Source organism: Schistocerca piceifrons, chromosome 8, assembly GCF_021461385.2.
Source record: "Schistocerca piceifrons isolate TAMUIC-IGC-003096 chromosome 8, iqSchPice1.1, whole genome shotgun sequence".
NCBI classification, from domain to species: Eukaryota; Metazoa; Arthropoda; class Insecta; order Orthoptera; family Acrididae; genus Schistocerca; species Schistocerca piceifrons.
Genome location: NC_060145.1, coordinates 345,371,471 through 345,397,739, shown reverse-complemented (window position 1 = coordinate 345,397,739; position 26,269 = coordinate 345,371,471). Strand labels below are relative to the sequence as shown.

General features: G+C 38.6%; 1 protein-coding gene across 1 annotated transcript; it reads left to right on the top strand.

The window, feature by feature from the left end:
• Positions 1 to 36: 36 nt before the first annotated feature.
• Positions 37 to 26,269, top strand: LOC124711704 (akirin). Its single transcript, XM_047241906.1, has 4 exons — positions 37 to 597; positions 696 to 895; positions 20,576 to 20,738; positions 24,364 to 26,269. Exons 1-4 carry the CDS (start codon positions 423 to 425, stop codon positions 24,372 to 24,374), a joined length of 549 nt encoding a protein of 182 aa, XP_047097862.1. The 5' UTR covers positions 37 to 422; the 3' UTR covers positions 24,375 to 26,269.

The following is a 26,269-nucleotide window of genomic DNA, read 5'->3' as shown; positions in this document are numbered from 1 at the left end:
ATTAAATTTTTCGTGAATACTACGTCTCGATATCAAGCCGGTACTCAAATTCGCAATATAAAAAATTAAAATTATTTTTAACTTCTCATGTCTTTGGTGTTGTGCTTCGAAGAAAGAATTTTCAGCGTATCGAAAATTCAAAGAACGCAGCAGTCTTAGTGCATTATTCTCTAAAACGGTAGGGCGAGAATCTTGGGAGTTGTATACAAAAGCGATTTAAATGTTCGCCATATTGATTTAAGGTCGAGTATCGTGTTCCTGGGGAGGAAGCAACGAATAACGGCTGGACTTTCGAAAAATAAGTCTGACTAACTTTGATATTTTTATCTGCAACGTTTGCTGTTGACGTAAGGAATATCATTGTTATTGGAGTGCTGAAGGGCGTGACGTGCATTAAGTGGTAGAAGTTCCCAAGAGTAAAGATGGCCTGCGCAACTTTGAAGAGAACGCTGGATTTCGATCCAGTCCACAACCACGGAAGACCATCAAAACGTAGACGTTGTGCTCCAATGTGTGTATCACCTAATTCATCAACATCTAATCAGCCTGAACTTCATCCGTCTCCTTTTGGGGAGGTTTGCCCAAAACTCACTCCGGGTAAGGACGGCCTTGGCCTTGGTATAATAATTGAGGGTTATTAGAGTGATCATTAATTGTAGATGTAGACGTCTCATGAAAATTTTCTCGTATATTAGAGAAAATGGCTGCAAGCATTCGTGAGGAAATTCGGCGGCTTCATCGGCGAAAACAGCTTGGCTTCTATCCGGGTCATGAATGCTCAAATCAGGAATCATCATCAGATGGAGCGATGGAGTCCCCAGGTTCACCGTCTGCCGCATCATTTGCAACGACATATTCCAGCAGCCGGGAGAAACCTTTATTTACGTTTAGAGAGGTTTGTGAATTTGTTCGTACCATTGCTTCTGTCACATGACTATTGTGTATGTGCATATTTACCCAAAGTTTTTTTCGAAATAGAGTTCACACATTCCACAATGTGTTAGGCTTGCTGAACATATACAGAAGAATTGAACAGTTACTTTTGGTATTAGAGTTTTGGAACAAAATATTGCAAGACATCTTCTGAACTGTTGTTGTTGGGAGGGGAAGGGCACTGATTTGTTTAGTTTGTGAGTATTAATTCAGGTAAAGTTGCTGATCTTTTGCAAATTTTTCTCCTCGTTTTCCAGTAGACGTAGAAAGCGTGTTTGCCATTCTATTGTATATTTTTGTCTACTTTACAACACTCAAAAAGTTTTAATGGAAGTCAGTCCGACATAGAAATACATCTGATCAGCAAAGGAAATGTGCCCTTTATTTTCACGTTCAAAATAAAGCATATATCAAAATACAGGCGTGTCTCCTACGTCAAATTATTGAGCACTGAATGTAGTATGTCAACAATCCTACCAATATTTTGATAACTCGTATTAATAAGTTGGTGTTTGGTCCACACCGTTTCTTTAAGAGTCTAGTGTTAGTCATCAGACATCTCTTGTGAAGTTAAACTTGACAGGAAACAACGATGTCATATGAGAGAACTTATGGCCTTTTCTAATCCAGAAAAGTTGGTGTAGGCCTTACATGCTTCTACTGTTGGTAGGTGTATTTTGTTGCTAGTGTGTGCCAAACCTTGATTTGCCTGATAATGTAACTGACAGTCGAACATGTTACACTCTCTATTTGCTCTATGTTGTGGAATCCTGAAAACTATATCAAGTAAGAACTCTTTGTACCTATTTGATGAATGAATTTCATACAAAAAGTGCTATGTAAATCATTATTGCCTCTTTGGTTTGCCCATTCCCCATCTTCAGCCTTAAAATGGATTTGGTTTTATGAATTTCAGCTGCCACTAGCTGTTGGTAGCTCAGTTGGTAAAGCACTTGCCTGCGAAAGGCAAAGGTCCCGAGTTCGACTCTCGACAGGAAGTTTCAGTGCACATTTCGCTGCAGAGTGAAAATCTCATTCTAGCTACTTAATATTTTGACACACAGTAATATAATTTTGCTTTCTAGAGCAGTACTAAGACCATTTCGTTTATGAGGCTAGTACTAGGTCTTACCACATATGTAACCGCATTGTCATGTGCCATGTTAATTGAAATTGTTTAATCTTCAAAATGCCCAAATTTTATTTATTTTTTTGTGTGTAAATTTTTGTACAATGTGTGGGTTTGTCTTAATTTCAGTTGGTGTTCGTATCAATCTTAAAGTGAAAAATGTGGTTGGTCGGGGTATGGTATGTTCTTACACATGGTCTTGCTATATATGCTGTGATTGTGGTGATAGGTCCTGAGGCTACAGCTAAGTGTGTAGAAGAAAGTCGGCTAGATGATTCGGCATATTAAGAAACATTGTGGTATTACCCTACATGAAGACTTCTCAAGACTGAAAAGACAGAATGGGAGTTATTGAAATATTAAATCCTTTGCAGTACTGCAATATATATGAATTTAGCAACGCAAACAAAATTGGGTGCAGATTTGTTGTAGCTGAGAGTGACTAAGAGGTTGCTTTTAATGATTGAATCAGTATGTTGATGTGAATTCTTTTCTAATTGTGCTCATTTTTTCCCTTTCATACTTCAGTCATGTTAATATATGATAGTTAATTGCTCTCTGTGAGAATACTGACATCTCACTTTCGAAAATCTACCTTTAGGCATTATCCACTTCAATGTTTCTTCTGTCAGTCACAATACTTTTTCATTACTTAAAGGTATTTTTTATTATTGTCATTATTAGTAATACAACATCAAATGTGAACAATATTATTGTTAAGAACTGCTTACAAAAAATCACGTGGAAGAAAACACGCGATTCCATCATTAAGGCAGGTATTCTCTCTAGGCCTCTTTGTTGGGAGGTCTTATTTTCCTGCGGTGGGGTGTTAGTTTCTTGTTCTATGGATCATTTGCACCATAAATTGTGATGATTTGGAATGAATTGTTTTACATTTGTGTCACAAACTTGTAAATGTGGCTGTTTGCCGAACACACACAATTTTTTTTAACTATTCAGATGTGTGTGAGTAATTTGTACCCACCAAATTTTACACATGACAGTAATAGAAATCGTACAGGATAGACATTGTCTAGGAGAAACTTTTTCAGTTTGTTTTCAAATTTTGCTTTGCTGCCTGACATAGCATATGGTAAGTAACCAAAACTTTTAATTGCAGCATTGTGCGCACCCTCTTGAGCTTAAGATAATTTTAATGTAGAGTAATAAACATCATTTTTCTCTGTAATTATAGGTTTGTTCAAGTAGCTGCCGGAGGTACAGGGGATGAACAAAATACGAACACTGTGCTATATAGTACATCTGCTCACAAGTTTCCACCAGTGCATATATGTAAATAATGTGATGCAGCTCGCAGAGAACAGCTGATTTGGAAAGTCTTTGAAGTTATCTTTCAGTGTTTCTTATGCGTTGTTCTGCAGCAGTTTAAGTAAACAGTTGGTGAAATGTGATATTACATTCAAAACAGGCGACTCATTGGTGCACGATTAGTGGGAGCATCTGTAGTGAAAACAGTTAGACTCTTTAGCATTTCACAAGCAAAAGACTCCACAATAATGACACAATATACAAAACATGGTAATATGTCATTGGTGAAGAGTAATAGTGGGTGGAAAGCTGAAGTTAACTGACAGAGACCGGTGAGCATTAAAAAATATTGTGGCCACACAGCATAAAACTACCGCAGCAAAAGTGACTGCAGAACTCAACACCCACTTGAGTAATACTATGTCGACAAAAACAGGACAGCTGGGTTTCACAGGATTAACGTTAATGAAAGGGCTGCAATTGTGAAACCATTAATAATGGAAGCAAACGCAAAGTTGCCAAAGAAGTAATGCCATAACCATCAAATCTGAACAGTTAAGACTGGAAGAACGTCATATGGCCAATGAATCATTGTTTTCTACAAAGAGCTGGCTTTGTGTAGAAAACTTCAAAGGAAGCCTACAGTCCAGTGTGCCTTCTTCCTGCAGTCAAGTAAGGGGATATCCTGTTATGATTTGGGTGACTATACTGTGGTACGTAGCTTGTTCTGTTCGTTACCCTCGCTGGCCGGATTACTATGAATGAATATTTTGACATCTCGACAACGAAGTGCGTATTGTGACTAGCATATTACTGCCAAACATTGCCATATTCAGAGATGATGTCCCCAGATACACAGCCGAAAAGGCCCAGGTGTGGACTGTGGAGCAGCAGAATATTTGCTAATATCTTCCCTGGCCAACACAATTGCCAGACCTTAACATCATTGAACCATTATGGGGAGTTTTAGAGCAGAGAGGGAGGAGCAGATGTCAATTTCTAATATTGTTGCAGAAAATGGTGGATGTTTTGGTACAAGAATGGGAGGACACGCTGTTCAGAACTATTCACACATACTCTAAGAATCTATTCTCTATTGCAACTATTTCAAAGCCATTGATGGTCCAACTCCTTATTAATAGACAAATATTGTGTGTATGTCAGGTATTCATACCATTTTGCCCATCCTCGGTATTGTCAAGCACCAGAAAACGGGTGTTACTGCGGATATACAGGAACAGTGACACAGGACCCCCCATGCTCAGTGTTTGCTTTGCTCAAATGCTCCTCATCGCACTTCTGCTTGGAATTATGCATGTACTTGAACAACACATGACAGTGTGTAGTTCTGTGGCATTTTCTTAAGAGCAGGCATATGGAGTTACTGCATTTGAGCATTTACATTATACTATCCAGATCAGGAATGCAGTTTAAGGAAGTATCTCTTAGCATGAGGTACCTACTTCAGGTAGTTCAAAAATGGAACCCTTCTATACAGTTGACTTATTGGACTCTGTGTGTGTGTGTGTGTGTGTGTGTGTGTGTGTGTGTGTGTGTGTGTGTGTGTGTATTTTGCAGGGCCTAATGTTGGATGTTGTATTCAAAGCAGTATTCATTTTAGCAGCTTTGTGCTGCTACTTGTACAACTACTTCGGAACACTGCTCAAAGGTTAAACATGAGACAGCGGTAGCTTATATATTACATGTTGAAGCAGAAAACTTCTGTACCTCCATCATACAAGATGTGTGAATCTGACATTAATGTTTCCATACTGTGGTATTTCATTGTTGTGAATGTTAATTAATTACTGAGTTACCTAATAATGCAAATTTCCGTCAATGTATAAATCTTGTGGAAAATACTGCCTACTAATTGTACTGGTATGGAGCACAGTAGCCTGAAAAGTTGTTGAATAATCTTGTCATGATCCATCACAAACTGGAAGTTCACACTTCATGGAGCACTATAGTAGAGACAACGTAAGGTGATCCTAGACAGCTCGCAGCACTGTTGACAGCTGTCAACTCCGAAGCACAAGCGGCTGCAGTGTATAGAACTGTGACAACAGTGTGGTGTTGCCATAGAGGCACATACAAATTTTTTGTTATGTTATTAGTTGAGGTAAGTGCACAAAGCTGCCAAGCCCAGCCTGCTGCAACTGTTGGGTCAAATTAACACCATCTAAGCTAGAACACATTTTTCAACTGTTATTGTTATCTTCCTTGTGTGCGACTATTCAGATACATACAGATAAACCTAAACTGATCACAGGACCTTGGTACCAATGTAGAAAAGTCACCAGTGCATCTTCAGATAGGCCTACTTGAGAGAAACCAGTAAGAATATGAGTGCAGATTACAATGGATTTCTGCTGGGAATGAACTATTACACAATTGTTAGAATGCATTACTTATTATGGGCATCAAATTAAATACATGAATGTAGTTGAGATGTGGCAGTTATTTGATAAAACAGTTGTTTTATTTCAAGAAATATTATTTATGAAAGCATTTGCTTTGTTTCGATGGTACTTACTGAATTACAAGGTTTCACGTGAGTCGAACTATCAGAATTTACAAGCCTCAAGTTCTTACGTAACAGCTAATCGTCCAGGGATATGGGATTAGTCATTGTAATACAATGAAAATAAATCAAAACACACATACAAATAAATAAAGATATACATACACACAGAATAAATTATACATAGTTTAACAATATCATGAAAAGGATAGTTGCTACTCACCACATAGTGGAGATGCTGAGTTGCAGATAGGCTCAAAAGACAATCAGAAAATGAGCTTTCGGCCAACAAGGCCTTTGTTGGAGATAGGATATACTCACGCAAATGCAACTCACACTTGCACATGACCCTAGTCTGGCTGCTGAGGCCACACTGTGATCAGCTGCATAATGGGAGATGCAGCTGCTTGGTGGGGGTTGAGGAGGGGACCGGGGCAGGGAGGGGGAAGGATAACAGGGTAGGAGTGGTGGTTGTGGGAGCATACAGGGGCGAGATGGAGGAAAGGGTACGGCAGCTAGGTGCAGTCGAGAGGTTAGATGGAGGTCAGGGGAGGGCTAGGTACGTTAACGGAAAAAAGGAGAGAGGTAAAAAGGCTGAGAGTTCGTTGTTCAGATAGAAGACTATGTATTGCTGGATTAGGAACAGGGAAGGGACTAGGGTGCAAGGACAAAGACTAACAAAAGTTGAGGCTAGGAGGGTTGTGGGAATGTAGGATGTATTGCAAGCAGAGTTCCCACCAGTGTGGTTCAGAAGAGCTCGTTTTGGTGAGAAGGGTCCAGACGGCACAGTCTGTGAAACAGTCATTGAAATGAAGAACATTGTGTGGGGTGGCATGCTCAGCAAAGTATGGTCCAGCTGTTTCTGGCAACAGTTTGTCTGTGGCCATTCATGTGGACAGACAGCACGTAGATCACATGTCTTGTTTCACAGGTAGCCCTGCCTTTGATGGGATGGGTGATGCTTGTGACTGGGCTGGAATAGGTTGTGGAGAGAGGATGTATGGGACAGATATTGCCTCTATGTCTATTACAGGGATATGATCCATGAGGCAAGGGGTTGGGAGCAGGAGTTCTGAAGAGATGGACAAGGATATTGTGTAGGGTTGGTGGGTGGCGGAATATCACTGGTTGGGGGGGGGGGGGGGTTTAAGCATGGGAAGGATAGTGATAGGACATTGTTTCAGGGCCTGGAAAGAGGTAGTCAAAACCCCTGGTTGAGAATGAGAATGTTGCTCCAGCCCTGGGTGGTACTGACTCACAAGGGGAATGCTCCTCTTTGTCTGGATAGTGGGACTTTGGCAGGTGTTGGGTGGCTGGAGAGAGTGAAGGGAAGGCATGGGAGATAAGTCTGCAAAGGCCTCCCCTGTATTTCTAGAGGGATTGCTTGTCACTACAGATGCAGTGACCACAAGTAGCTAGGCTGTATGGAAGGTATTTCTAGGTATGCAATGGGTGGCAGCTGTTGAAATGGAGATACTGCTGTTGTTTGGTAGGTTTGATTTGTAGGGAGATACTAATGTAGCCATCTTTGAGGTGGAGGCCAAAATCAAGGAAGGTGGCTTGTTGGATTGAGTAGGACCATGTGAATTGAATGGGAAGAAGGTGTTGAGATTCTGGAGGAATGGGTATATAGGATGTCCTTAGTCTTGATTATGAAGATGTCATCTGTGAATCCGAACCAGGTGAGGGATTTGGGATTCTGAATGTTTAGGAAGGATTCCTCTAGATAACCCATGAATGGGGTGACATTGGACAGTGCCATGTGAGTGTCCTATGCTGTACTCTGAATTTGTTTGTTGGTAATCCCTTCAAAGGAGAAGTAATTGTGGATGAGGATATAGTTGGTCATGGCGATTAGGAAGGAGGTTGTAGGTTTGGAACTCATCGGGTGTTGGGAAAGGTAGGTTCAATAATTGTAAGCCCATGCGCATTAAGATGTTAGTATGAAGGGAGGTGACATCAATAATCACAATCAGGGCACCATGTGGTAAAGGAACAGGAACTGTGGAGAGTTGGTAGTAGAAATGGTTGGTATTATATAGCAACGTAGGTTGCGTAATAGGCTGATGGTGGTGGTCCACGAGAGCAGAGATTCTCTCAGTGGGGCCACAGTTACCGGCCACAATGGGGCTTCCAGGGTGGTTGGATTTATCGACTTTAGGAAGCATGTAGAAGGTAGGAGGGAGGGAGGGGGTGGAGAGAGAGAGAGAGAGAGAGAGAGAGAGAGAGAGAGAGAGAGAAGTGGTCCTGGGATGGGTCTAAGGATTTGAGAGGAGATTAGAGATCCTGCTGCATTTCTGGATTTGTCACTGTGGCAGGGTTTGTAGGAGGATGAATCTAACAGCTGATGTAGTCTTTCCACCAGGTTTTAGATTAGATTTAGATTTACTTTCATTCCAATTGATCTGTAGTGAGGAGGTCCTCCAGGATGTGGAACATGTCAGAAAAACAACAATACACGACAAATATTTACAACTAAAACAAGCTAATGTACCATTCCACAGATCCCAAGTGGAATGATCGTCATTTTTTAATGAACACTAAGTCATTTTACAAATACTAATGCACTGAATTTAAAATAAAGTTTTTTATTTATTTATAAGGTAATAAACATGTAATACAACTACTGTAATACTTATTTACAATGAACACATTACTGCACTGAAATGGTGCAGAAGTTAGATTATACTTACACACACACACACACACACACACACACACACACACACACACACACACACACACAAAAATTTTCAATGAACACATTACTGCACTGAAATTGTGCAGAAGTTATGTTGTACTTATATACAAATCAGTTGGTTTTACTAAGAAATTCATCAATGGAGTAGAAGGAGTTGGCCACCAATAAATCCTTTAGGCTTCTCTTAAACTGAATTTCATTGGTTGTTAAGCTTTTTATGGCTTCTGGCAAGTTATTGAAAATGTGTGTTCCTGAATAATGCACACCATTTTGTACAAGACTAAGTGACTTTAAATCCTTGTGAAGATTATTCTTATTTCTAGTATTGATTCCATGAATTGAGCTGTTGGTTTGAAAAAGTGATATATTTTTAATGACAAATTTCATTAAGGAGTAAATATATTGGGTAGCAGTAGTTAGTATCCCAAGTTCCCTAAACAGGCTCCTACAGGATGTTCTTGAGTTCACACCACATATAACTCTTACTGCACGTTTTTGTGCCTGTAAAACTTTAGCTTGGCTTGATGAATTACCCCAAAAAATAATCCCATATGACATTATGGAATGAAAGTAAGCATAGTATGCCAGCTTTTTCATTTTTATATCCCCTATGTCTGACAAAATTCGCATTGCAAACAGAGATTTGTTAAGACGCTTCAGCAGTTCTGTGGTGTGCTCCTCCCAGTCGAATTTATTATCGAGCTGTAATCCCAAGAATTTAACACTGTCCACTTCTATCTTCTTGTCATCATGTTAGACATATACTCTTAGGACACCCCTTACAAGTTCTGAACTGCATGTAGTGTGTTTTTTCAAAGTTTAGTGACAAAGAATTGGCTAGGAACCAGTGATTAATGTCCACAAATATTTTATTGGCTGATCTTTCTAAGACTACACTTGATTTGCTATTTATTGCAATGTTTGTATCTTCGGCAAACAAAACAAACTTGGCATCTGGTAATGTTACTGATGAAAGGTCATTGATATACACAAGAAAAAGTAAGGGGCCCAAAATGGAACCTTGTGGGACCCCACATGTAATTAGTTCCCAGTTGGATGATGCCTGATAGCTTGATACATGTCTCTTTCCTAATAACACTCTTTGTTTCCTGCCAGAGATATAAGAATTGAACCATTTTGCAGCATTTCCCGTTACACTATAATATTCTAGTTTACTTAAAAGGATATTGTGATTTACACAGTCAAATGCCTTTGACAGATCACAAAATATACCAGTTGCCTGCAATTTTTTGTCTAATGAATTAAGCACATTTTCACTGTAAGTGTAGATAGCCTTCTCAATATCAGAACCTTTTAGAAATCCAAACTGTGACTTTGACAGTATGTTATTTGAGATAAGATGGTTATAAAGACGACTGTACATTACTTTTCGAAAATTTTTGAGAATGCTGGCAACAGGGAAATTGGACAGAAATTTGATGCTATTTCGTTATCTCCCTTCTTAAACAGTGGCTTAACTTCAGCATATTTCAGCCACTCAGGAAATATTCCACTGATAAACGACTAGTTACACAGATAGCTTAATATGTTACTTAGCTCAGAATCACATTCTTTAATTAACTTTGTTGATATTTCGTCATACCCACTAGATGTTTTTGATTTTAAAGATTTTATGATGGACATTATTTCTGTTGGGGTAGTGAGGGTCAAATTCATATTACGGAAGTTACTTGAAATGTCTGGTCTAAGGTAATCCATAGCAGCATCTACCGAACCTGACAACCCCATCTTTTCGGTAACAGTTATAAAATGTTTGTTAAAAAGTTCTGCAACACTATACACATCTGTCACCAATGTATCATTTACTCTTAATGCTATTTGTTCCTCTTCATGTCTGGTTCTACCGGTCTCCTCCTTCACTATATCCCATATTGTCTATATTTCGTTATCTGATATGACTATCTTTTCCTTGTAATATATTTGCTTTGACATCCGTATATTTTGCAGTATTTCTTATAATGTGCTATAGCATCAACATTTGAATTGTTTCGGATTGACAGATACAGTTTTCTTTTTGTTTTACAAGATACCCCTATTCCTTGAGTAATCCATGGCTTCTTTGTAGACTTTGCTCTAACCTTGGTAAGTTTTGGGGGAAAGCAGTGTTCGAATAAGGTAAGCACTTTATTAGCAAAAATGTTATATTTTTCATTCATGCCATGAGCACTGTAAACATCAGTCCAGTGAATGTCTCTGAGGAGTGTCCTAAAATAATCAATTTTTGGCTTACTGATTACCCTCTTGAGCTCAATTTAACAGATTTTATATCCTGTTCAGTATTAACATTTAACAGAAGGAACTGCATGTCATGGTCTGAGAGGCCATTGACTATTGGTTTTGTAATATAATTTTGTTCATTGGACTTTTCTATAAAGATATTATCAATGGCTGTTTGTGAGTAAGTCGCTATCCTAGTGGGGAACTTTACGGTGGGAATTAAGTTGAATGATAGTGTTACTAACTCAAATAAGTTCTTATTGGGAGAGTCTTTAAGGAAATCTACATTGAAATCACCAGCAACCACTATTTCTTTGTTTTTGATTGTTAAGTGGGCCAGTACAGCTTCAAGGTGGTTTACAAACAGATTAAAGTTACCTGCAGGTGCTCGATATACACTTAATATTATGAAGGATTTTTTGTGAAATTCTAATTCTGTTGCACATGCTTCCATATGCTGTTCTAGGCAAAATTTATGAATGTCTATGTTCTTAAATTTATGACAGTTCCTGATGAATGTGGCAACTCCTCCTTTCTCCATTTCTGATCTACAAAAGTGAGCTGCTAACCTAAACCCTGTAACACTTAAAAGTTCTATACCAGTGGTCACATGATGTTCAGAGAGGCAGATTATGTCAGGTGGGTCTGAAGACTCTAATTCATCTATGCAGATAGTTAATTCATTAATTTTATTTCTCAGTCCTCGACTGTTTTGATGCAATAAAGATAGCTGACATTTCACATTGACTGAGTTAAAATTGGGTGGAGTTAAAATATCTGCATACAGTTGAAAATTCTTAACCAATGGCTGTTTATGCTGATGTAATAAGCTGGAATTATGTTTTTTGATTTCTTTCTCAAACTGAAGGTTTGTCTCAGTTCTAACCTCTCTTAAAATTTGCTTTCTTTCTGTCCTCCCTACCCTAAAAAAGGGTCTTCTCTGAATCTGGTATTTTACCACTCATGACAGTGCCTCCCACCTTTAACTTTCCTGCTATTTCCCCAGCCAATTTACCCTTCCTTTTCCTGTTGAGGTGAAGGCCATGCCTAGTATAATCCCACCTACTGAGAGAATCAACATGAACCACACCAATGTGTGACCCCGCACCCGACATGAGCAGCCAGGTAGTTCAAAACAGTGGTGGAGGTAGGATTTTAAGGTTGGGATCAGTTTTTTTGGTGTTGGATTGTGGTTCTTTCTGCAAATGTAAGGTTAGTGTGTATGCTGAGGGATTTTGGGATCGATGGTGAGGCAATGTTTGAGGTTAAGCATGGGTTGATTTGGGGCAATGGGGGTGGATCACGGTTGGATGAAAGAGTGAAGTGAGTCAGGGGCAGGGTTCAACATTGAACTTTGGTCGAGTCTGAGTGGTAGGGTTGGTGGCAAGAGTGTTTACACTATAGGGACCAGGAGAAAGTCTTTAACAAATCCTGCATGATTGAATATGGGAGTGTGGCAAAAGTTGAGGCCTTCGGAAAGGGCAGATAGTTCTGCAGGGCTAAGGCTTCTGGAGGAACGGTTTATGACTGTTTCAGGGCTGTGTACATTCTGGATTCTGAATGGTTGTGGGAGGGAGTTTTTCAGGATGACGTGAATGTAGTAGTCTGCGAGGCAGGGTTTGTTGGGTGTGGGGGGGGGGGGGGCAGGTTTGCAGATTGTTGTGGAGGTAGTGGGTGGTAGTAGTAGTCGGAGGTGGGAGTAGGAATGAACAGGATTGAGAGTTTTTGAGGTGGTATTGTGCATGTTGTTCTAGTTTCGAAGGGCAAGGTTCAGTGTGTGATATGGGATCCAGGAATTTGAGGTTGCATAGCAGGAGAATTTTACAGATGAAGAGTGATTGATATGGTTTTGTAGGACTGTGTTGGTGAGGGTTAATGACTGGTGGGACCTGAAAAAATGATCATTCTGGGAGGAAGGGTGACAATGGGTTAATGGCTGGTGGGACCTGAAAAGATGATCATTCTGGGAGGAAGGGTGACAATTGGAGATGGGTAATCTGATAGTAAGACCATTTGGGGAAATTCCATGGCCAAGCGACAATGCAGGAACAGTATGTGGGAATGGTTGTGGCTAAGGATAAGGAAACTTTTCTGTATTGAGGCAGATGGAAGGAACAAGGATCCATGGTGGAGGATCAAAACACACAAAAGTAACGTAAATAATGTAGAAATATGCAGAAAAATTTGCAAAATACATCCAAACATGTGGGAAAAATCATGGAAAGAATGAAACAGATGGAGTAGGGAGAAATAAGATGAAATCTGAGGGAGTAGAATGATAGTGAAAGGTGAAAACCAACTGAAATTGGTGTGAAGATATAATGAGGTCAAAGAAAAAAAATAAATAGAAAGATTGCAATGAGGGTTGTTGGTGGATAAGTGGGAAGAAGGGGCAGCAGATGAGACTAGGTAGGAGAAGTCAGTACGTGTAAACTGGAATAGCAAGGAGGAGAAGTGGGGGCTAGTGAAGGGTTGATGGGATGATATACGTGTTCATGTGGCACAGAAAAGTACAGGAAATAACATGCGAGAGTTACGCAGGAAGAGTAACCATTCTGAAGGTATTAGATGAATAATGGTCTCGATCCATCCTAATTGCCATGACCAACTATATCCTCATCCACAATTAATTCTCCTTTGATGGCATTACCTACAAACAAATTCAGGGTACAGCTGTAGGACACTCCCATGGCATTGTCCAATGCCACCCTATTCATGGATCATCTGGAGGAATCCTTCCTAAACACCCAGAATCCCAAACCTCTCACCTGATTCAGATTCACTGGTGACATCTTCATGATTGGGATTGAGGGTGAGGACACCCTATATGCACATTCCTCCAGAACCTCAACACCTTCTTCCCCATTCACTTCACCTGGTCCTACTCAATCCAACAAGCCACCTTCCTTGATGTTGACTTCCAACTCAAAGATGGCTACATCAGTACCTCCCTCCATATCAAACCTACAAACCACCAGCAATACCTCCACTTCAACAGCTGCCACCCATTCTGTACCAAGAAATCCCATCCTTACAGCGTAGCTACTTTTGGCCGTTGCATCTGTAGTGACAAGCAATCCCTCTCAGACTACAGTGAGGGCCTTACTGAGGCTTTCACAGACCGTAATTACCCTCCCAACCTTGCACAAAAACAAATCTCCCATGCCTTCTCTCCAGTCATCCATCACCTCCCAAAGTCCCAACATCCAGACACAGAGGAGTATTCCCCTTGTGACTTAGTACCACCCAGGACTGGAGCAACTGACTCACATTCCTCGCCAGGTTTTTGACTACATCTCACCTTGCCCTGAAAGGATGAATGTCCTACCCACTATTCTTCCCATCCCTCCGACAGTGGTATTCCACCGCCCACTGAACAGACACTATCCTCATCCATCTCTACACAACTCCTGCTTCCAACCCCTTTCCTTGTGGCTCGTATCCCTGTAATAGACATAAGGCAAGACTTGTCCCATACATCCTCCCTCCATCACCTACTCCAGTCTGATCATAAGGCAGGGCTACTTTTGAAACCAGTCATGTGATCTATAAGCTAAGCTACAACCACTGTGCTGTAGTCCACATGGGCATGACAACTAAAAAGCTATTTGTCTGCATGAATGGCCACCGACAAACAGTGGCCAATAAACAGCTGGACCACGCCATTGCTGAGTGTGCAGCCCAACACAATGTTTTTTATTTCAGTGACTGCTTCGCAGCCTATGCCATTCAGATCCTTCCCATCAACATCAGCTTTTCTGAATTGCACTCTCTCTGCAAAATATCCTATGTTCCTGTAACCCCCAGCCCTGGCCTCAACCTTCGTTAGTCTTTGTCTTCATACTCCAGTCCCTTCCCTGTTTCCATTATAGCACTACACAGTCCTCTATTCCAGCAATGCACCCTTGGTCTTTTTACCTCTCTCCGTCTTTTTACCTCCATCTAACAGACTGCTCCTGGCTGCCCTACGCCCTCTGCACCTCATCCCTGTATGCTCCCACTTTACTGTCCTCCACCCCTACCCTACTATCCCTCCTCCTTACGCCAGCACACGGTCACATCTCCCATCGTGTGCAGCTGCTCATAGTGTGGCTTCAGCAGCCAGCGACTCTCTCTCTCTCTCTCTCTCTCTCTCTCTCTCTCTCTGTGTGTGTGTGTGTGTGTGTGTGTGTGTGTGTGTGTGTGTGTGTGTGTGTGTCTCTCTCTTTCAGCCTTTTTGTTGTGCCTTTCTATGACTCGGAATCTCCTCTGTGTGGTTAGTAGCAATTATCCTTTTCATAAGATTATTACATTCTATCCTGGATTTTCCATTGTTATATAAAGTTTGTTTCAATACATTACAATTAAACAGTGAGTTATGAAGTGTAAACATGACTACTGCAACAGCTTCGGAAACGAAACTCCAGAACAATAAACATGGAACACAGAGAGATTACCTTGACTAAAACTGAGACAGGTACTCATACATGCAAATGTTGCAGTTTGAGAGCAACAGAAAAATTTTCCAGTAAGCTTCTGGCTACTTGTGACTTGCTGCTCAAGTAGCTAACAGCCACACTCAGAATAACCAGAATTTGGAGATGATACTACTCAAATGTGACGTCAGCTCTGTGCATGTGTATGAGCCCAGTGACAGCTGCTTGAATGAACCTTCTGTATATCATAAACCAGTATCTGTAAATTGCAATAGTTGAAGTCTCAAAATACAATTCATTACTGAAATAGTGGAGTCTGATGCCAGGTGAATTCAGTGAGGTAACATTTGGTATCATAGAATATTGAGTTTGGTTACTCCAAAGGGTATAACGGGATTGAAAGTGCCAATTTCAATACTTATGAAACAAATTAAAAAATATTTCCTACTTTGCATATCGATTCTTTCCACGATTTTTCATTAATAAAGTGTTGTTATTTAAGGAGAACTTGGAATAGAATAATTACAGAATTATTGTTCAAGCTTTGGCACTTTACAGTCTAGTGATGCTCAACCGAAGTGACACAAGAAGCCACAAAATATACCATTGTATATGAGAAACAAATTTGTATGTTACTATATTTCCTCCCCTTTCCATCTTCTCTTCTTCGCGTAACATTGTCTTTGAGCGCTCTTGCTATCCTTTTTGCAGTGTGTGTGGAGTTGAGAGGTAATTGGCTACAGCGAAAAGTCAGTATAATAAAAAAATTAAAGGATGTTGTTTTTTGTTACGACATGAATAGACCTTAGATTCAGTTATGAAAGTTTGTACAGCTATGGTTTTGAAACAGCTTTAAAATACCACATTAGAAATATTAATTACCCACTTAACACTTTAACATACACTAACTATATGTAGGTGTCTAGTCAGGCAAACACTGAGCTAAAAAACTTTGTATTTATTCATCCAAGGATCATCTCACAATGGTGCAGGGTTTGTCAAGGTAATACAGTGCAAATTAATAGACCAGAATACACCACACACAGCATACATATGAGGATAGAACAGGTCGTGTAATGTTGCTCTCGTGAAGATGGAAAAAAAAGGTAGTCTTGAGTAATGAAGCACCTTGTGTCTAGAAAAAGAAAATGTGTGAGGTGAAACCTTTGAATTAAGTGGTAATTACTGTTCATTTTATGAACGTATATAGCAATAAATTGGGGATGCGTTGCCTAAAGTGCTAATAATTCCAGTTTCACGTCTTGGCTGTAACTCGCATCACTATGTTAATGTTCTGTCAATTATTTGTTTTCATAAACTAGTCTGTCCTTGATTCACCAGTTGAGCTATTCGGAATTAGCCTTGCCTACAATATTAATATTACTACCAGTTTGAAATCTATTACATTGTCAGCTATTTGCAATTCTTTCTACAGAATTCTTTGTTGTTGTTGCTAAGTGTGATTCTGATTTAGCCAGTTTCTGCTATTATCTTAACACAACTGCACATATGCAAAAAGAACATGAAGAGATTCTTAATTTTTCAACTATCTTCAAGTGAAGTGTGTGAACTTTGAGATTTAATGTGCCAAAATCATTAGGTATTTCTCATAAAAAAACCTCTAGTGGTAACATTTGTAGCTATAAAGAAGTCTGTATTATATTTTTAAAAAAATGGGCTAGAGTGTAATATTGTAACCCCTTTGAAATTTTGGCTGCGGTGACACTTATTTGCAGTGTAGCCAGAGGTCTGGATTAGATTGAAAAGTTATAATTCTGTTGAGAGTTGGCAAAGCCAACAAAAGTGAACGCCAAATATAGATTTGCAAACAGATTGACCAATAGTGTAGCATAATGTTTACATTCATGTCACATTTATACACCCTTTTCCTCTTAAAAAATTAAAATTGGAAAACAAATGTTCTATAATGGCTCATCTTCGTGGGTGAATGGTCAGTGTGGCAGACTGCCATTTGAGTGACCTGGGTTCGATTCCCGGTACTGCCAGAGGTTTTTCCTCAGCCGCATGGTGCCAATTGTGGAGCTGTTTTGAGTGATAGGGGATCACGTCTGATCGTAATCGCCCTGGGTTCAGTACATGCGGTTGTGGCGGTTTGCAATTGTGTTGAGTTTGCATTACGCCTCGTCAGACCAGAAATGCAAATTGATCATTCTCGGGAAGCATGTTGTCAAACCACTCAGTTTTTCATCCTTCAATCTGGGTCATCCTTGTTCATAGCGTGCAATGCTCTTGGAATGTATACTTTCACTTTGCAGCTTTCAGAATTCGTCGTATGCTTGATCAGCTTACCCCACTTTTACCTGCATGCTGCTTCACTTATGTTACCACACAAAATTGGCAACAATATGTCATTTTGCTCAAAAAATAGTAACTATCAAAGAGTGTCTACATTTTTCTGGACTCCTCTGTACACTAATATAAATGGCTAATGCCTCACCTGACCCATGCAAAAAATGCTATTTTTTTTCTAAATGTTTGGCCATCTGGAGCTCCTACATCTGTCACTTTTATTTTTGGCTAAACCCCGCGTATAACATATTTGGATGAAGTCAGTAATGTCAGTAGTAGTGGCTCCAGGTCATTAAAATTGGCAATGGATAGAAATGCGGTGTGCCGACTGCGTGCCACTCAATACCACTTGCAGTGACGGTACTGGCAGAGGATGACATGGTGGTCAGTCAGTACTGATGGGCCTGTCAGGTCCTCTGGGCAGAGTTTAGAGCTATGTTATAGAACATGCCTTAAATTATTTTGGCACATGTTATAAATAAATATTACCATAAACCTTGAAAAATGCAGATAGCAGTAGGCCACTTCTGGGATTCGACCAGGTGTGCAGGTCCTGTGGGTTAATGATAGCTGGTGCGCCAGTCAGCCTGGATGTGGTTTTTGGGCTGTTTCCCTCTTTTTCCATCTTGGGGGGGGAGACAAGAAATGATAGGAAGGGAATTAGGCCACCCCTAAAATTAACCATACCAAATCGATGCAAAATAGTAACTGTGCCAACCCTATGTATTTTTGGGATGAAGACACCAGAAAAGGGAGGAAAAAAAACTAGGAAAAGCCACTACATAAATGGTACCAAAGGTTATGTTGCTATGTGAAAGGATGCAATAGTGAGAAGCATCTTCTATATCTGTCGCACCTCTACACACTGTCACTTCCAGTAATGAATGTCAGATTTTTGGTTCCAACAATAAATCATGCCCTTCTCATTTTTAATAGTCTAGTTTCTAATAGCGTTTTCAAGTGAAAAAATAACTTTGAAATTACTCTGATTTTTGAAGCTGATGGTGCATAAAATATAATGGAAAATGTGTGTAGAAAGTTAGAAGTTTACAGAAAATTGTGAAAGCAATGTAAGCTTTTTAAATACATACCATGATTATCTTTAATAATAAGAGGAACTTACAAGTAAAAAATACATGACATGGTAGTTCTTTTGGACTTAGAGCCCTCTGTCAGAGACCGAGTGAGGTGGCGCAGTGGTTAGACACTGGACTCGCATTCGGGAGGACGACGGTTCAATCCCTCATCCGGCCATCCTGATTTAGGTTTTCCGTGATTTCCCTAAATCACTCCAGGCAAATGCCGGGATGGTTCCTCTGAAAGGGCACGGCCGACTTCCTTCCCCATCTTTCCCTAATCCGATGAGACCGATGACCACGCTGTCTGGTCTCCTTCCCCAAACCAACCAACCAACCCTCTGTCAGAAGATAAACACAGTCTTTGTTTTCTGTAGTTGTTATTTCATATTGCACATTATGAATACACAGAACTTCAGATATTGGGGATAAACATGTGAATATGAAATGCTGAAAGCATAGTCAGTTTGATCGTAAGTTGACTGTGCTGAATAAGTTATGCGTGATGTTAAAGATTTGTAGTGTTTAGGGATCTTTAGTAGTAAACAACAGTATTGTGTGCAGTAATTTAGAAATGAGAAGTTTTGAAGCTAAAGGTAATGAATAAATGTAAAGCAAAGTCACAAACTGTGAGGAAATGTGGTGACTTCATGTTGTAGCTGCATAATGCAGTATGGCAGAGGAATGTGTTAGTCCCAGAATGAAGATTTCTCTTTGCAGCAGCTATTGCAAATGTATTTAATGCAAAGTGTATTGCATAAATAGCAAATAATTATAGGTAACCCTTTGTTTGCTGCTAACCACCTCTTAATGCTATTAGTCCTTATGTGACTCATTGATGCATACAGTAACTTTGTTTGTCAGTGGTAGAGGTCTTTGTCGTCTAAGAATCATGTTCGCCATCTTATGGACTCAGTGATAATAGTTCAGTTATCTGTAATCATCAACCTATTGGTCCTTTTTTCAATTCTAGTTCCAAAATTGGTTGGACTAGCATTGTCATCAAAAGTTTGCTTTTACATTTTGTGCAGTTCAGCCTTGTTTTGGTATTTCATTCATGCCAGGTACAGTTAAACTGTACGCTCAGAAAACGCAACTATGAAACTACAGTCATGGATGATAAATGTAATGCCTCCAATCAGTGCTGCTTGCTACAATTTTAGGAACATTTGTCAATATGGATAGTCGAGTGCCAAAGTGGACTGACGAACTCTTTTGTTAACATGCTTAGTTAAATTTCAGTAAATTTTGATTAGCACTTTGTGTTTTAAAAACTTGCAACTTCGATTAGTGCCCAATTCATCAGTTTTCATCATTGTGCACCAATCCGATAGTTGCATATGAAACATGTACATAATTCCTAATTGTGCATATGCATGGCATTCGTTTTGATGAGTTGACAGTGGTAAACAGGAAGAAAGTGAACTGTAGTGGGCTGTTGAAATATTTAATACAGTACCATGTCATTGTTAATCCTACACTTTTATAAATTGCTGTTGTTCATTTGGAGAGAAAGACCCTTGTGGTATTGGAAGGACTGCCACTGTTATAGAAGTAGTAATCAAAATAAGGTAAATGTAAGATAAAATGGTTGCTGTTGCTTCAGAATTCTGGTATCCTGAATTTCCAGATCACTGTTTAATACTAACCAGGCCCAGGGTTAGACAGAATCATCTTAGTGATCTAAACCCAAAATTTGTGTTCACATATGCTTAGAGCAAGCAGATTCATTGAAATTATGTGCACTGGCAGTTTCATAAGCAATAAAAGGCTTTATATGTGGCTTATCTTTTGTTTTGGGAATTTATTCACATAATTCTTCTAGTGACAGTCTGTCAATTGCTGGTTAAAATTTGAGTATTACTAACACTAAGAATAGATTATTGGTGTAAAATTAGCATTACTGTATTAAAATTATAATAAAATGTATAAATTTTGTCAATGTCAGTGATACTCGTTATATATTTCAACACTTTCCAGGTTGGTTTGATTTGTGAACGCATGCTGAAGGAGCGAGAGAGCCAAATTCGTGAGGAGTACGATCGTGTTTTAAACATAAAGCTATCAGAGCAGTATGATGCCTTTGTGAAATTTACTTACGATCAGATTCAGAAACGTTTTGAGGCTGCTGCTGTACCAAGTTGTAAGTGTAGATATTTGTGATTTCTTAAATTCAGTGTTAGTCTTGTACTATACAATATTTCAATGATGATCTAATGTTTAATATCTCATGATTGAAAGTCTCTATCTCCACAGAATGGAAATAGCAACTGAAATCTTTGTTGATGTTCTTTGAACCAGTTACTTTTAATTGAAAGATGTATGATGTGCAAAGTGTTTAATAACACAGAAAAATATCTATGTTTGATTTGAGACAGTCTACTCGTCAGCTACTAAAATGGGAAATTTTGAAATATGCTGACATGATTTTCAGAGCAGTAACACATTAATGTGAAAACAAAGCAGATGCCTGTGGCCTAGCACATATTGGAGAATCTCTTTCCATTTCGAGAGTTCAGGAGTAGTTGTGTTTGGAGAGATTTTCCAGAGGATCTGAGTGTTATTAAAACAAGTGCTGTAACACTTGCTGTTATATAAAATGGACATAATTAAATGTTAGATAAACTAGTGGTCGCCATTTCCTTGAAGTTTTTTACTGTCAGTGATAGGATTAGAATATCTACAGCTGAAAAGTTGCATAGAACAGATTTTACCACATGACAGTAACATGGAAAAGATACATATATTGACAGTCGATTGGATGTCAGCATCTTGCTGGGTTTGAAGATTTAAGGCGGTGTTTCATAACATACGGATGTCATTAGATTGTGCATAATGTGGATGTTGGTCAACTAACAAGAAAACATAGCGAACCTGATCTCACATTTTAAGGAGGAAAAAAAAGCACTCTTGTGAGATATCAGACCCAGCAGTCGATCCTGCAAAAATATAGGCCATAATTATAACTTTCTGAAACTTACAGCTTTCAAATTTTTGCATTTACCAGTTGTTACATTCACTCTGCCACACTGCAGCCACATTATGCCTAAGTGCAAAGTACTATACAGTGAAGTGAGAAAAGTTTGTTAATTACTGTTTCGACACTCGCAGAATGATTTGTTCACTGTGTGAAAATGCATAGTTTCTAAACTGTAACTGTTGCCAGAGAACACTTGCAGTTCACAAGTGCCGAATAAATGCATTTGGCAAATGCACTGTTTTTCCAAATGTTTGGACATGACTAAACTGTAGATCTAAAATAATTAACTACATTAATAATTCTTCAGTTGCTTAGGTTTTTTCACTTTGATTTTGAAGCATATACATAGCTGTAGAATTTCAGTACAAGAATATTACTGAAATAATATTGAACATGTATGTGCATGAGGTTGGCATATTTCATATTCTTATTACTTACTATTTCCCATATAGAATAATGTGTTATTGGACAGAATTTAAAAACACATTGGGCTGATGTTTCCGTATCAATATTGTACAAATAAATTTAAAAGCTGTACTTTCAGATGGTCAGAATGGCAGACTGTCAGAATTATGCTCAATATTTTCACACAGGGTTGACTGGTGGAGCCAATAACTTTTTTCTGTGCTAAAATTGCTATTGGGTGTTAGTATTTAGGTTGCAACTGTTATTTTGTAATTTAGAAGTAGGAAATAGACTAGTGTGTAATATCATAGTCAGTTTGGCAATGGAAAGAATGCTCCCACGGAAATTGAAGTGAAGAGAGCTGAAGCAAATTTAGTTATGGTTTGAGTGCCTCAGTACTCCACTAGCCATGATCAATTAAGGGGGTGGGGGTGGGAGATGTAGCATGTGCCTTTGCCCTCATATATACACCAGAAGAATTGGCTCACTGTTTGAGGGTGGGAGCTTTTTTCCACCACCTATCCTCCAAATCGATAGCAAATTGGCAGATCTGAAAATCACATTTGTTGCCAGAAAGAATTCGGACCAAATGCAGAAGTACGCTGTGCTGTTTGTGCGTGACAATCTCGTAATTTGATATTTTTAACTGGCTGTTTCTCTATTATTTTCTGTAATATTTCTTCTCTTTGCCACATTATTAAAAAATCAGAATTCATTCTGAACACCAAAATTTTCTGCTAGTCACCTGTTTGTAAACATTTGCTTTAAATTGTGATAATGCATAGTGTCAGGCACTGACTTTGATTCATAGCAGTTTTTATGCACTTTTCTTTGCATATGTTCATTGCAGAGAAGCTTCAGAATGTGCATGATGGATAAATATTGCCTTGTATATATAGTGTGTGTTTGATATTTTACTAACAAATAGAACTGACCATGCGAGTTTTGTACCAAAAAATATGCAGGTTGGTGAGATCAAAAAGTTGTAAAATCTGTATAACCTGTATAGTTTGCATGCATATAAACACAGGCGAGACTTGTTAGGAATATTTTCCAGTTAGATGCTTTATGGTGGTTTCTAGTATAGTGTGTTTCAAAATGAATATACAGGTTTTAAAGATTTGCATTTATTATGTTCAACTTACAGTTATAAAATAATACATCAAATGAAAGAGCAGCTCGAACACTTTTTTACAAGTATTTATTTATTTATTTAGCTTATGACATTACATATGAACAGCGAATAACAATTATGTTTTTTACAAGTGTAAAATGTGAACACGATTTGTCACACAGTCATTAAGAGTTCTTCCCAAACCTTGAACAGTGTGTCTGGAGTAATTGTTGCAACAACGCTGTTTCTAAAGTAGGGTAGATCCACTGGTAGTGGAGACACATACACATTGTCTTTCATGTACATCAAAGCTAAAAATTGCATGGCATGAGATCATGTGTAAAGGTGGAGGTCATGCAAAACAAGCTGTCATGTGGCCCCCTTGCGACTAATTCAGTGGTCCGGTACGTCATCGTTTACCCAGTCGCTTACAGAGTTATGCCAGTAAGGCAGTGCACCATCTTGCTGCCAATAAAGTTATGCGGTACAGCTTCTTCCAATTGAGGAAACAGCCATAGTTCTAACGCTCAAGATATAAACACCCGTTACAGCTGCTTCACTGAAAAACAATGGCCCATTAACTTTCCACTGGGATATGGCAGATAAAACATTCAATTTAGGGGAGTCTTGTTGCTACCGTACCATTACATGGCAAGTAAACAATAGTCTGTCACATTTAGCTCTTGTAATAACTGCAAATGATATGGATGTAGTTTTAAGCATGTCCTTAAGTCTTCACACACACACGTCACTGGAACTGCTAATTCACGAATAGACTTTCAAAGTAATTTCTTGGGGCTACACGTGAAAGACCCTCACTTGTACAACACGTTCTTCAGTCATTCTTTGTTGTTCCGTACTCTTCACTCTGAGCACGGGTACACAGACAAATCTGTTTGAGTTGCTGTTTCATTTGATGTATTATTTATAATCAGAAGCTGAATTCAGTAAATGTTATAAAGCATTAAAACCCATACAGTCATTTTGAAACACTCCGTATATTAAGGATCTGCAAGTTATTACTATGAAGGTAAATAAAACATCCTTGTTTGCAAGAGAGCTACAGAGGTGCAAAATAGTAGAAAACTTTCCAATCACATTATTCATGTTTTTCAGTATTAAGTACTTTCTTAAAATTTAACTTTGTATATTTTATAAATGTGCAGTAATTATTTTCAATTATTTTCAACTACGTCATTTCATGTTTGTTTGTAATGTAGTATTATAAAATTAGAACATAGTATATACCTATTTATTTTGTGATTTCAGATTTGTCTTAAACAACTGTTGCTGCCATGAATGATGCAGCAGCTCAAATTCTTTCAGAACCACGTTTTCCTTGTAGTCTTAAATGCTGTGCCTAATAATTATATAAATTGCTGAGTAAAAATGCAATGAACAGACTTCATAAGAAGACGAAATTGGTAGAAAGGAAATCTGTGCATAGCAGTGGGGAATTATGTATGTTGCTAGGCATTTCCCTTTATGTTGACTGCATATTGTCAATAATAAATATTTTGTACATGTCCCGGTTGCCACAGTTAACTTGAACCCTAGTTGTGCCATGTAATGAGCAACTGTTTAGAATTGTTTTGCAGTATAACTGAGATCTTAAAGTGAAAGGCAGTTGAAAATAATAAGTTCACTTAAAGTACTAGAAGTAAAGGTATTTCTATGGAGGCATGCTGAATGTTAGCGATAAAGTCGCTTTGCTGAGAATTGTGGAAACCTGATCGGTGACAAATGAAGTCGATGCAGTAATAGTGAACTGGCTTGAATGTGTAGAAGAAATTCATTGTCACATCATGCACATATTAATATATCAGCTTATATTCCCAGAAGGCTCTGTTACGGAAAGGATAATTGCACTTCTGCATAGTGTGGAAAGCAGTGGCATGACATGCAGAGGAGGAATTGATGACACCAAACTGTAGGACTGTGCACTTCATATCGTACTGTGGAACAGCTGTAAAGTGGAAAATTTGTCTTCAAAATTAGTTAATCCTTGTTTATTGTTGTATTGTATAACAAACATTTTGAGAATATTAAAGTGTGACTGTCACCTCATTCACTAAATGCTGTTTCATTGATATTGTGCTTAAATTGATAATTTAGTTAATGTAGATTGTAATGCTGAGTGTAACATATTAGGCGTACATAGGAATATTGTCAATCAGTGACTGATTCTGCAGCCAGTGAAAGGTAAGTATACCTGTGTGTGTGTGTGTGTGTGTGTGTGTGTGTGTGTGTGTGTGTGTGTTTTTGCACATAGTGCTTTAGGAACAATGAGATGTGAACATGAAAACACCTTCTGTCATTGTGCACAATTTAAAAAAGTGGAATACCATGCATGAATAGGGTGAACTACTGTTTTTGTTGCTCTATTCCTGATGTTAAACCTGTTAAGCTTCACATCTGTCCAGATTTATGGTGTTTGTGTGTAAAAGAAGATAAAAAAATGATTACAAGTGATCCTTTTTACTACAAAAGAACTGAATTTCATGTAATTTATCCAGTATTTTTTATGTTTGAATTGGGAAATGTCAGCTGGTTTGTGTTATTACTAACATCAGATCACGATTTAAGTTTTATAATACACTGTACTTGTGACTTGACAGGTCCACAAGAAAAGTGTGCCTATTGTGATTATCTTCTTTTGTGTATAGTCCCTGATGTTGACATTGATATTGAACAATATAATGTGGGCTGTATTTGAGTGTATTCCATATCACAACATTTGGTGTAATTTATAAGTATATATAACATATTGTTGGTTTTAAGTTGTGGGTTTGAAACCACATTACTACTGTCCCTACATCTGTTCCTCCAGAGTAGGTTTTACTTGTCTACAAATTAAGTATTTGTGCATATTTGTAAGTATTCATAACAGTTGCCTGATTTGTGAGATGTCTTGTAAATTGTAAGCTTTTGTGATTTATAGGCAAGCCCTGTTTTAGTGAAAGTTGTAGTTTCCGTGGCATCAATGTTGTTTGTATTATTGTTAATTCTGCGACTGCTATAGGAAATGTAGATATGTTTTGTATAATTATTCTATGTTACTTTGTTTTCATTGTGGTGCATATAAAAATAACAAAAATGCACACTCATTTGGTCTGAAAGCAAGTGGAAATGAACTGCTGCGTATCAAATGTAAAATAAAGACACTGAAATGGCA